Below are 13,357 nucleotides of genomic sequence, written 5' to 3'. Positions count from 1 at the left end.
GGGCATCTTAGCCTTGGTTTCCCCCCCAGCCTTCCCTGTTACCCCCACCAGGAGCCCTGCCTCCAAAACAGTGGGAACATCACAGGGCAAGGGCTGAAGGTAGGTCAAGGAGGAACAGTATCAAAAATGACTGTTTCCTGGTTTAAGAACCAGGGAGAAGGGAAGGGCTCATGAGAGACACCTCTTCCCTAAGCTACGGGGTGGAGGGACAGGAGGTTATATCTAACACCTATTTAGCTAAACTGTGAGGTGGGGAGAGGAGAAGAGTAACTGTGAAGCTCCAAAGGATCCTTCAGACTGCATTTGTTTAGTTGGGGGTTTTTTATGATCTATATGAAGTGCTTACTATTTGCCAGACGCTGTACTGAGCACCGGGGTAGGTACGAGTTAATTAGGTTGGACACAGTCCCTGCCCCACACGAGGGTCACAGTCTTCATCCCCATTTTACAGATGAGGTCACTGAGGCACAGAGAAGGGAAGCGGCTTGCCCGAGGTCACATAGCAGACAAATGGCGGATCCGGGATTCAAACTCCGTCCACGTGTGAATCTGTAACGGTGAACCGTTAAATGCCTGCGTTTCACCCTAGCTGTGGCTTCTTGAGGACAGAACGGCTTCCCTTTCATTTCTCTCCGACCTTAAGTGCCCAGTCTGGTGTTCTGCTGACCGTAGGCCCTCAGAAAATCATCTGGATGAAGACGACGATGATGTTGACTTACAACAGGGACACGGACAACACCGTAAATAAAGGGTAAAATCCGTCTGGGGAGGGACAATACCCGATGGACGTTTTCTCAGGAGCCGAAGTGTCTTGTAAGAGCGACGGAAGGGTGAGGCGGTGGGTTTCCTGGGAATGGCAGTGGGAAGGAGAGGCTTTTGGGAGGATGACTTGGAGGTGGGAATGACCTCGGGGCCGGCTCGCTCCAGCTGCTGCATTCTGGGATCACACGCGCTTGAAATCCTCCAAGGCCACATGAGCCGCGTTGTGTCCGGCCGCTCCCATCACACCGCCTCCTGCAAAGGATGCAGGTGCAAGACTCTCAGCCTCTTAAGCGCCTTCTACTTCTACTGCGTGGTCCCTAACACCTAATACGGAGCTCTGCACTAAGATGATGCTCCAAGACGTCTTCCCAGAACACCCGGCCTGGGCCCTCTGCAAGTCCGAGCCCACTCTCCTGAAGCCCGCATAACTCTAAATATGTGGTTTTTGACAGATTAAAACATAGCCTAGAAGGAAGCACTGGGGTTTGTGATTTGATGATTCGGGGCCTGTAGTTTCTAACTTCTCTGGGCCTCACTTACCTCATCTGTAAAATGGGGATTAAGACTGTGAGCCCCACGTGGGACAACCTGATTTCCCCTGCGTCTACCCCAGCGCTTAGAACAGTGCTCTGCACACAGTAAGCGCTTAACGAATACCAACAGTATTATTGTTATTATTATCTCGTTACGACGCCCACGGAACTGGGAACAATTTGGGCGTGAAGGCAAAAGCACGGGTGTCAGAAGGTCATGGGTTCTAATTCTGTCCCCTCCACCTGTCTGCTCTGTGACCTTGGACCAGCCACTTCACCTCTCTGGGCCTCAGTTACCTTATCTGTAAAATGAGGATGAAGACGGTGAGCCCTGTGCCGGACAGGGACCGCGTCCGGTCCGATTTGCTTCATGGCCTAATGGATAGAGCACGGGTCTGGGAGTCAGAAGGACCCGGGTTCTAAACCCCGCTCCGTCACCTGTCTGCTGCGTGACCTTGGGCAAGTCACTTTACTTCTCTGTGCCATCCGTACAATGGGGATTGAGACTGTGAACCCCATGTGGGGCAGGGACTGTGTCCAGTCTAATTAACTTGTATCTACCCCAGTGCTTAGTGCAGTGTCTGGTGCATAGTAAGCACTTAAATACCATCATCATCATAATAATAATATCTACCCCGGCATTTAGTGCAGTGCCTGACACAGAGGAAGTGCTTAACAAATGTCATTATTACTACTACTATTAGTATGCCAGAAAATCAGCTCCACTGCAACTAGGTTCTGCAGATGGCATGGGTGCCCTGCTGGGATCCCTACCGGACCAAGAGCTTCGGCCCAGGCTGAATCAATCCTAAGGAAACTTCAGCATAAAAGAGCAGACTTCGAGCTCAATTTTGCCTAAAATTTGTGCACCGTAGGGTAGAAATTCTGGCCCATTCTATTCCAAGTAGAATCAGTGCTGATCTCAAAGCACGTGCATGTCACTCCCCTTCTTAACCACCTCCAGTGGTTGCCTAACGACCTCTGCACAAAACAAAAACTTCTCACTCTAGGCTTCGAGGCTGTCCGTTCCCTCGCCCCTTCCTACCTCCCTTCTCTCTTTCCACCGCCCACCCCGCACGTTCCGCTCCTCCGCCGCCCACCTCCTCACCCTCCCCCGTTCTCGCCCGTCCCGCCGTCGACCCCCGGGCCACGTCCCCCCCCCGGTCCCGCGACGCCCTCCCTCCTCACCTCCGCCAAACCGATTCTCTTCCCCTCTTCAAAACCCTACTTAAAGCTCACCTCCTCCAAGAGGCCTTCCCAGACTGAGCTCCCCTTTTCCCTCTATTCCCTCTACCCAGTTAAACCCTCTTTTCCCCCCATTTCCCTCTGCTCCTTCCCCTCTCCCTTCCCATCCCCTCAGCAGCGAGGCTCACTGGAAAGAGCACGGGCTTCGGAGTCAGAGGTCATGGGTTCGAATCCCCGCTCTGCCACTTGTCAGCTGGGTGACTGTGGGCAAGTCACTTAACTTCTCTGTGCCTCAGTTACCTCATCTGTAAAATGGGGATTAAGACTATGAGCCCCTCGTGGGACAAACTGATTCCCCTGTGTCTACCCCAGTGCTTAGAACAGTGCTCTGCACATAGTAAGCGCTTAACAAATACCAACATTATTATTAATCGTCCGCTCAACTGTATATATTTTCATTACTCTATCTATTTTGTTAATGAGATGTACGTCGCCTAGATTCTATTTATTTGCTATTGTTTTAATGAGATGTTCATCCCCTCGATTCTATTTACTGCTATTGTTCTTGACAGTCCGTCTCCTCCGATTAGACTATAAGCCCGTCAGAGGGCAGGGACTGTCTCTATCTGTTACCGATTTGTACATTCCAAGCGTTTAGTACAGTGGTCTGCACATAGGAAGCGCTCAATAAATACTATTGAATGAATAGGGTAATAGCAATAATAATAATCATAATTATGGTGCTCGTTAAGCGCTTACTATGTGCCAAGCACTGATCTGGGTGCTGGGGTAGATACGAGTTAATCAGGTTGGACACAGTCCCTGTCCTTCATAGGGCTCACGGTCTCAAGCACCATTTTAGAGAGGAGATAACTGAGGCCCAGAGAAGTGAAGTGACTTGCTCAAGGTCACCCAGCAGACACATGGCAGAGTCGGGATTAGAACCCACGATGTTCTGACTCACTCCCCCATGATAAGCAGCGTGGCTCAGTGGAAAGAGCCCGGGCTTCGGAGTCAGGGGTCATGGGTTCGACTCCCGGCTCCGCCGCTTGTCAGCTGTGTGACTGTGGGCAAGTCACTTCACTTCTCTGGGTCTCAGTTACCTCATCTGTAAAATGGGGATTAACCGTGAGCCTCCCGTGGGACAACCCGATGACCCTGTATCTACCGCAGCGCTTAGAACAGCGCTCTGCACATAGTAAGCGCTTAACAAATACCAACGTTATTATTAGTATTCTTATTAATTCCCCCTTGAGGCCCAACATGGCCCTGTTGGCGCTGGTGGGGCCGAGGTGCCGTGATGGATAGCTCGGAGTCCTCTGGTGTCTCCTCCCCGCTTACCTCAGCTTCAGGGCAGGCCTCTCAATTCCTTGAGAAGGTTGCGCTCGTGCACGCGAGCAGGCAAGAGGGAGAGAGAATGAAGCAGGAGGCCACCTGGGCTCCCTCACCCCTTCCACGTGCCATCCGTCTCTCCCCACAGCGAGCACCCTCCGCCCTTCGGCGAGGGCCGAGAGCACCAGTCACATACCAGGGTGAGCCCCGCTGCCACAGAGATACAAGCCCCGGATCGGAGAGCGGTAGTCGGAGTACGACGGTGCCGGGCGGGCAAAGTAGAGCTGATCCAGCGTCATCGCTCCGTGGAAAATATTCTGGAGACGACAGACAGGGTGCCTGGGGGGGGACCAACCTCGATCCCAGCGTCTCCTTGTCCTGTGATGAGCTAGAACCGATCCATTAGAATGTAATTTCCCCGAGGGGAGGGAGGCACAGCCAGTTTGGGAGTGGAGAATCTTGGGAAAAGTCACGCGATATACACCTACCCCTCCAGGTAGGCCGAAGAGCCTCTCCAAATCAGGTGGAGTCAGGATGTCTCTGCCGATCACCGACGCCTTGAAGCCCGGGGCGTAGGCCTCGATGCAGTCAAACACTGGGGAGATCAGACAACAGCAGGGGGAGAAGGAACTTTGTTTTGGCAGGAAAAGAAGCACCCCAAAAGCTCAGGAGAAACTACGCGGGCCAAAGGGCTCTCTTCCCCCCAACCCCTGGGACGCTCCCGAGTGATCCCGAGTCTAGAGAGCCCATGGTTATCCGGGTCTGCCCTGGGGCCCAAAGTCTGGAGTGGAGTCCACTAGCCTACCGGGGATCCCCCAGAGTGGCCACCTCCTCCTCTGTGGCAGATAGGAGCAGCCAGGACTCACGCCTAGTCTGGACCTCTATTTCTGGGGCTGCCTCAGTTTCTGCTCAGTCTGTAGGGGTAGATGGCGGCACCCTTCCACCTGACTTTCCTCGGGGCCGTCACACCGTATTTCGGAGCTATACCGCACACCCTGAGGGGCCGGGGTGGCGGGGAGGAGGCCAGCGGGCATAGGGGTATCCCGACTTCCCGAGTTCACACACAGCACACCAGGGAGTCCGGATTAGTTGTTACTAGGCCTCCGCAGACCCTCGCTCCTTCAGGAGGCTGCCAGGGGGCTCAAGATCAATTCCACAACCTTGATATTACCCTGAAGGCAATTTCTTAATCAATCGATTCCTTGTCAAATGGCCATTATAATTGAAAGTCACAGTCATAATGGTAACGTTGTCCTTCGGTCGACTGCGAGACGGCATCCACGGGACTAACGGCAGGGAACAGGAGCGGTGATTCAAGGAGGGATGTAAAAATGTTAATTAGGTACCAGAGACGCCTCTGTTTCTCTGGGGAAGGATGGGAAAGATGGAGTTGAGGAGTGTGTTGCTCCGGAGGCAGGAAGCCCCCGCCTGCCTTTACCTCTGTCGGCATAAGCGTCCTTCTCTTGCTCGTCCCAGGTCTTCCCTTCCGTCAGAGTGTACGGGGTGTACTGAGTGAAGAGAGAAATGACATGGCAGCCACGAGGAGCCAAGGTGGGGTCCAGCGATGAGGGGATGCAGAGCTCGATCATAGGCCTGGGAGTGGGAGACACAAGGGGAAGGAGAATCCATCTCTTGGGGAAACAGCCGTCCAACCCGGGGCCCAGCTGGGAAATGGGATCTAATACAACTTGAAGCAGCGTGACCTAGTGGAAAGTGCAAAGGGACGATGCCTGAGTTCAGATCCTGAATCTGCCACTTGCCTACGGTGTGACCTTGGTTAAGTCACTGAAGTTCTCTGGGCCTCAGTTTCCTCCTCTTTAAAATAGAATACCGGTTCTCCCTCCCCCTTAGACCGTAAGCCTCATGTGGAACAGAGACTATGTTTGATCTAATTGCATTACCTCGGTGACCTCATCTGTAAAATGGGGATTGATAATAATAAATGATTATGGCATTTTAAGGATTCACTATGTGCCGAGCACTGTCGTAGATGCTGGGGTAGATAAAAGGTAATCATGTTGTCTCAAGGTGGGGCTCACAGACTTACTCCCCATTTTACAGATGAGGTCACTGAGACACAGAGAAGTGAAGTGGCTTGCCCAAGACCACACAGCAGACGAGTGGCAGAGCCGTGATTAGAACCCAGGTCCTCTGACTCCCAAGCCCGTGCTCTTTCCACTGAGCCACGCTGGTTCTCGAGAGTGTGACCGCCACGTGGGACGGGGACCGTGTCCAACTTAATTAGCTTTTACCTAGCCCAGCCCCAGGTTCAGTGCTCGGCACATAATAACACATAGTACTGAAAAAGTACGGTAATTATTATTACTATTATTATTATTATCTATTCCAGTACGTGGCCCTTATCGAACACCCTCTAGAGACCGGCATTTCAAAGTGACCGATGACCTCTTCTACGTGGAGCCTTGGATCTGTTACTTGCCAGATTCGTTCTTTCAATAGTATTTATTGAACGCTTACTCTGTGCAGAGCACTGTACTAAGCGCTTGGAATGAACAAATCGGCAACAGATACAGTCCCTGCCCTCTGACGGGCTCCCGGTCTAATCGGGGGAGACGGACCGACGAGAACGATAGCAATAGATAGGATCGAGGCGATGAAGGTCTCATTAAAACAATAGCAAATAAACAGAATCGAGGCGATGTAGATCTCACTAACAAAATAAATAGGGTAATGAAAATATATACCGTTGAGCGGACGAGTACGGTGCTGAGGGGATAGGAAAGGAGAGGGGTATTCATTCATTCGTTCAATAGTATTTATGGAGAGCTTACTATGTGCAGAGCACTGTACTAAGCGCTTGGAATGTACAATTGTTCATTCATTCAATAGTATTTATTCAGCGCTTCCTATGTGCAGAGCACTGTACTAAGCGCTTGGAATGAACAAGTCGGCAACAGATAGAGACGGTCCCTGCCGTCTGACGGGCTCACGGTCTGATCGGGGGAGACGGACAGACGAGGACGATGGCGATAAATAGAGTCGAGGGGAAGAACATCTCGTAAAAACCGATGGCAACTAAATAGAATCGAGGCGACGTACATTTCATTAACAAAAGAAATAGGGTGATGAAAATATATACGCAACAGATAGAGACAATCCCTGCCCATCGAAGGGCTTACAGTCCAATCGGGGGACGCAGACGGACAGAAACAAGACAACTTCATCTCAATAAATAGAATCGAGGGGATGCACACCTCATTAACAAAACAAATGGGGTAATAAAACGAATAGGGAAATAAAAATACATACAAACGAGCACAGTGCCGAGGGAAGGGGAAGGGAGAGGGGGAGGAGCAGAGGGAAAGGGGGGAAGCCAGATCCCGAGAAACGTCTACTTCGCCGTAATTCCGAGCTGTTTCTTCGGGTTGAGCTCGGAGGTCACTCTATCGGCTCCTCCGCTCAACTTGGCCGCGCCCTTCCCTCCGCGACCCACCTGAAGGAAGGAATCCCTTTGGTGGCTTCCTCAAAGGCCTGGTGGAGAAGCTGGGTGTCTTCGCAGTTCAAGTGGATGGAGCACTGGTGATGGGGCAGGGGCAGACCATCAGGGGAATTGGGGGCAGCCAGGAAGTCGGGCAGCCGATTCACGGCCACTGGAGATTTCAGAGAGAAAAGGAGGGCGAGTGAGAGTCCAGACGGAGAAAGTGCTGGCTTCCCTTCTTAATAGTAATAATAGTGATTGTGGTATCGTATGGCGCAGTGGTTATCACGTGCACCTCGCACGCAAAAGGTCCCAGGCTCGAGACCTGGCAGGAGCATCTTGTCTGTCCCCGATTGGACCGTAAGCCCGTCAAAGGGCAGGGACTGTCTCTGTTACCGATCGGTCCATTCCAAGTGCTTAGTACAGTGCTCTGCACATAGTAAGCGCTCAGTGAATACTATTGAATGAACGAATGAATGAATATCTTATTTTAGGGAAGCAGCATGGCCTAATGGATACGGCCTGGGAGTCAGAGGGACTGGGGTTCTAATCTTGGCCCCACCCCTCGTCTGCTGTGTGACCGTGGGCAAGCCATTTCACTTCCTCTGTGCCTCAGTTACTTCATCTGCAAAATGGGGGTTAAGACCGTGAGCCCAATTTGGGACCGGGACTGTGACCAACCCAATTACCTTCTATCTAGCCCTTCGCTTAGTACGGTGCCTGGCACATAATAAGCACTTAACAAATATGACGATTAGTATTATTACGTTTACTATGTTCCAGGTCAGCGTGGCTCAGTGGAAAGAGCCCGGGCTTGGGACTCAGAAGTAATGGGTTCGAATCCCGGCTCTACCATTTGTCAGCTGTGTGACTGTGGGCGAGTCACTTCACTTTTCTGTGCCGCAGTTACTTCATCTGTAAAAGGGGGATGAAGACTGTGAGCCTCACGTGGGACAACCCGATGACCCTGTATCTACCCCAGCGCTTAGAACAGTGCCCTGCACATAGTAAGGGCTTAACAAATACCAACATTATTATTATTATCATCTAAATGCTGGGGTAGATGCACAGTAATTGGGTTGGACACAGTCCCTGTCCCACATGGGGCTTACGGTCTCGGTCCCCGTTTTACAGATGAGGTGACTGAGGCACGGAGAAGTGAAGTGACTTGTCCAAGGTCACACACAGCTGCCATGTGGCAGAACCGGGATTAGACCCGGTCACTTCTATCGGGCCCGTGCGCCGTCCGCTAAGCCGTGCCACTTCTCTTCTTCCCGGACTGGGCCTGTCTGGCACAAGTGAGCCGGTGCTTTAAAGGACTGGGAGAGTAGAGCAGGGATCAACGCAAAAAGAATTAAAAGGGGAACAACGTTTGGCTTAACTTTTCCAAGAGACCCCCAGGCAGGGATGAATTTATTAACAGCAACAGGGGAATGAAGCTTTAGACCCTGACTGGGAGCCGAGTTAGGCAACTTGGACCCCAAACTGCTCAACTCCAGTTGGCACTCTTACTTGAGTCCCATGAAAATAGGGTGTGCAGTGAAAGAGCACTCAGTGCTCTGCACACAGTAAGCGCTCAATAAATACGACTGAATGAATATCGTTCGCTAGAGGAAATCCGTGGTGAGCCCACAGCTGGCTGCCTTGTTAATGCCTTGTTTGGAAGCAGCGTGGCTCAGTGGAAAGAGCCTGGGCTTCGGAGTCAGAGGTCATGAGTTCGACTCCCGGCTCTGCCCCTTGTCAGCTGTGTGACTGTGGGCGAGTCGCTTCACTTCTCTGTGCCTCAGTGACCTCATCTGGAAAATGGGGATTAACTGTGAGCCTCACGCGGGACAACCTGATGACCCTGTAATCTACCCCAGCGCTTAGAACAGTGCTCTGCACATAGTAAGCGCTTAACAAATACCAACGTTATTATTAATGACTGTTTGTGATCCAGTGAACGACAACGACAAGGGGGAGATTTTACTAAGGCACCGACGGGCTCTACCTGAGGCAGGGGGTTGCCGGCCTGTGGGGGCTGAGCACGAGGGAGGCGTGGCTCTCTCTCCCTGTTCTACCCCTTAATGGGCCTGGGCCAATCAATAATAATAATAATGGCATTTGATAAGCGCTTACCGTGTGTCAAGCACTGTTCTAAGCGCTGGGGTAGATGGAAGGTTATCGGGTTGCCCCACATAGGGCTCACCGCCTTATTCCCCTTTTTACAGTTGAGGTATCTAATGGCACTGAGAGGTTAAGGGACTTGCCCACAGTCACACAGCTGACAAGCGGCGGAGCCGGGATTAGAACCCACGACCTCTGACTTCCAAGCCCGTGCTCTTTCCACACGGACTGCCGTGTAGAGCCACAGCTGCCGTGTCTAAGGCAGATAAAAGGTGGTTGCTTTGAATCTCGAGAAGCAGCGTGGCTCAGTGGAGAGAGCCCGGGCTTGGGAGCCAGAGGTCACGGGTTCGAATCCTCGCTCGGCCACTTGTCAGCTGTGTGACTGTGGGCATGTCACTTCACTTCTCTGGGCCTCAGTTACCCCGTCTGTAAAATGGGGATTAAGACGGTGAGCCTCCCGTGGGACAACCAGATGACCCTGTGTCTACCCCAGCGCTTAGAACAGTGGTCTGTATGTAGTAAGCGCTTGACAAATACCAACGTTATTATTATTATTATTGAGGGGGGCACCTGGAGGCAGGAGGGAGGCACAGGAGCACGCTGGAGAGCAGCAGAAGGCAGCAGCATTTGGAGGCAGAAAGAAGAAGCAGTGGCAGAAAGGGCTCCTTTGACCACAGACTGATATTGGACCCTTGGATTGTGGAGTGAGTGTATTTATGTGTCACTCTCTTGCACTTTGGTAAAACTAAGTAAAAAACACTTTCCACAATAACCTTGGTGATCAGAGGTGTGGCTTGAACTCTACTACGTGTCACCGAGGCTCCCCCGATCCAGGAAGATCCTGGTTGGGATGAACTGGGAGCGCGCGTGCGACAAAATCGTGTAAAGTGCATTCACGTGTTACCCAGGGGCCCCAGATTGGCCAGAACATTATAAATATATTAAAAACGATCGAGGCAAGACAGCCTTTTTGGGTGACCAGTGTAGCTGGGATTGTGGGTTTCCCACTTGTCTTTTCAGCCACACACGCACTCAGGTGAACTTCATCATCAGAGGTGTCTTCTTCAAATGTTGTTCATTCAATCGCATTTATTGAGCGCTTACTGCGTGCAGAGCACTGTACTAAGCGCTTGGAAAGTACAGTTCGGCAACAAACAGATCAATCCCTACCCAACGACGGACTCACAGCCTACAAGGGAGGAGACAGACCACAAAACAAAGCATCACCATCCCCCCTCTCTCTTTCTATACTTATAAACATATAAGTGTAATAAAAAGCTGCAGAAACACAATAAATGTAGTATCATATACCGAACATAAAATATGTTGAATTAGATGCTTTTTTATTCTATTCATATCAATGAATTAATAGTATCTTTTGAGCACTTACTCCGTGCAGAGCCCCGTACGAGGAAAGCACTTGGGAGAGTACAAAGTAGACAACATATGCAAATATTTCATTTTTTCGAGTGTTATATTTCACAACCTCTTTAGTAAAAAGGCGCTTGGTGCTACTAGAGCCCAGCTCACACATTCTGCTCCTGTAGAGCCAGTATACTCACTGTACCCTTATCTATTTCGTCGCCGAACCCTTTCCCTGGTCATCTCCCTCTCTGTCCATTCAAGCCAGACCATCACTGTCTCCACCTTCAAAGCATTACTAAGGTCACATCTCCTCCAAGAGAACATCCCCGATTAAATCCTCTTTTCCCCAGCTCCCTCTCCCTTCTGCGTCTACGCACCTCAATCTGCGACCCTTGGACGCTTGATATTCTCCCCATCCCCAACCCCGCAGCATTTATGTACATATCTTTAAATGGTATGTTTTAAATGAGCTATTTATAAATGAGTCTATCTCCCCCTCTAGACTTTAAGCTCGTCACGGACAGGGAACATGTCTGCTAATTCTGACGTATCGTAGTCTCCCAAGTGCTTCCTACAGTGCTCTGCACATAGTAAGCACTCAATAAATAGGACTGATTAATTATTAGGCACTCAGCCATTATCTGGTTTACGTAGACTCGTCACTATCTAATTATAAATTGACAGAGACCTTAATTGCTAGAATGATATTCTAGTCAGTCAAAATTCTTCAAAGGTTGGGGAAGAGAGAAAGGAAATATTTGCCACATAGCAATGGAAGAAAACTTTGATGGCGCTAGCTCGAAAGAATGCTAAGAAAAAAATACGACAGAAGGGGATGGCTGGCTGGACGGACCTTATCTACCCAATCCGTCACCAGGATTGATCTGATTGAGTCTAGGGATGGTGGAAAGGGCTCAGGTGTAGGAATCAGAGGATCCAGGTTCCAGTCCAAGCTTCACCATTTGTCTGATAAGTGACTTTGGTCACTTAACCTCTCTAGGTCTCAGTTTCCCCATCTGCAGAATGGGGATATCTGCCTTTCTCTACCTCACGGGGATGCTGGGAGAACAATAAAAGAGCTAATTAATCAGAAAATACTTTGGGAATGAACCCAAGATATACTTGGATGTCCTAAAGTTATTTTCTTCAGCGGTAGGGCTCAGCACCTACCATTGATCTTGGTTACAGGTGACTGGGAATCAAACTGAGAAATCCTCTTGATGAACTCATCTGGGAGCTGCTCCTACGAGAAAGCAGGATTCAGTGCAAAATGTCACCCTAGGGGGTAAACTGATTCAGCCGAGACCCTTTTGGAGTTAGGAGTGGTTGGGACAGCGGCAGGTAGGGCCAATTCACGGAGCTGCCAAGCCCAAGCCACGGATTGAGAGGCCTGGTACCACTTCCCTGATCCCAAATCCCTGGCCCCCGCCCCTTTCTTTAATGGTTTTTGTTAAGTGCTTACTCTATACCACGTACTATACTAAGCGCTGGGGTAGATACAAGATAATGATGTTGGACACAGTTCATGTCCCGCCTGGGGCTCGTAATAATAATAATAATAATGTTGGTATCTGTTAAGCGCTTACGATGTGCAGAGCACCGTTCTAAGTGCTGGGGCAGATACAGGGTAATCAGTTTGTCCCACGTGAGGCTCACAGATAATCCCCATTTTACAGATGAGGTAACTGAGGCACAGAGAAGTTAAGTGACTCGCCCACAGTCACACAGCTGACGAGCGGCTGAGCCGGGAGTCGAACCCATGACCTCTGCTTCCGAAGCCCACGCTCTTTTCACTGAGCCACACTGCTCGTAGTCAATCTCCCTTTCACAAATGTGGCAACTGGGGCACAGAGGAGTTAAGTGACTTGTCCAAAGTCGCACAGCAAACAAGGGGAAGAGCTGAGATTAGAACCCCCCGTCCTATATACTTTTAAGTCTCCCACACTGCTTCTCGGGAGACGATGGGACATGATGGTGATAATAATGATGACGATGATGATAACTGTAGTATCTGTTGAGTGCTTACTATGTGCCAAGGACTGTACGAAGCGCTGGGGTAGATACGAGATAATCAGGTCCCACATGGGACTCACAGCCTAAGTAGAAGGGCTAATAAGTATCAAATCGCCATTCTGCAGAGGAAAGAAGTTAAGTGACTTGCCCAAGGTCACATTGCATGCATGTGGCAGAGGCAGGATTAGAATCCAAGACCTCTGATCGCCAGGTTCATGCTCTTTCCACTAAGCCAAGAAGAGTAAGAGCCAACGGGCATCACCCACTGTCTCAGGATGGCACAGTGCCTTAGTGAAGGGCTGAGGCCTGAATACGGAAGCTTGCCAATATTTACTCAGGCTGCCCATCTTTGGGCCGGGCCAGGAAATAGAGAATATCCTCCTACCTGCTCCGTGCTGCCTATCTCAGTTGGCACCCAATCCCATGGGCCCTCACCGGTGCCGTGAGCTTCAGGAAGGTGATCTGGGGCGAAGCGTTGGACAGGACCAGTTTGCTCCTCACTTCAGTGCCATCTTGCAGCAGGACTCCCCGCACGCGCCCAGCCCCGCTCACCTGCACCTGGACGACCGGCTATCGCGGCCCGAGAGACAGACAGAAGGAGGCTTATTAATGATGATAATAA

At 50.8% G+C, this 13,357-nt stretch overlaps 1 protein-coding gene across 2 annotated transcripts in view; it reads right to left on the bottom strand.

The window, feature by feature from the left end:
- Nucleotides 1–445: 445 nt before the first annotated feature.
- PYROXD2 (pyridine nucleotide-disulphide oxidoreductase domain 2) overlaps nt 446–13,357 on the bottom strand; it is a 29,759-nt gene continuing 16,847 nt past the window's right edge. Inside the window, exons 10-16 of one of the 2 annotated variants that reach the window (XM_039911602.1) lie at nt 13,171–13,305; nt 11,893–11,959; nt 7,267–7,423; nt 5,251–5,405; nt 4,301–4,407; nt 4,009–4,129; nt 446–1,014 (exon numbers count right to left, since the gene is read on the bottom strand). In XM_039911602.1, coding sequence (XP_039767536.1) covers nt 944–1,014; nt 4,009–4,129; nt 4,301–4,407; nt 5,251–5,405; nt 7,267–7,423; nt 11,893–11,959; nt 13,171–13,305 — 813 coding nt within the window. In that variant the 3' untranslated portion in view covers nt 446–943. Of the gene's footprint in view, nt 1,015–4,008; nt 4,130–4,300; nt 4,408–5,250; nt 5,406–7,266; nt 7,424–11,892; nt 11,966–13,170; nt 13,306–13,357 lie in introns of both variants that reach the window. The other variant, XM_029059124.2, reaches the window with a different exon arrangement.

Source organism: Ornithorhynchus anatinus, chromosome 3 (genome assembly GCF_004115215.2).
Source record: "Ornithorhynchus anatinus isolate Pmale09 chromosome 3, mOrnAna1.pri.v4, whole genome shotgun sequence".
In the NCBI taxonomy this organism is placed as follows: domain Eukaryota; kingdom Metazoa; phylum Chordata; class Mammalia; order Monotremata; family Ornithorhynchidae; genus Ornithorhynchus; species Ornithorhynchus anatinus.
This window is presented reverse-complemented; position numbering and strand designations above follow the sequence as displayed.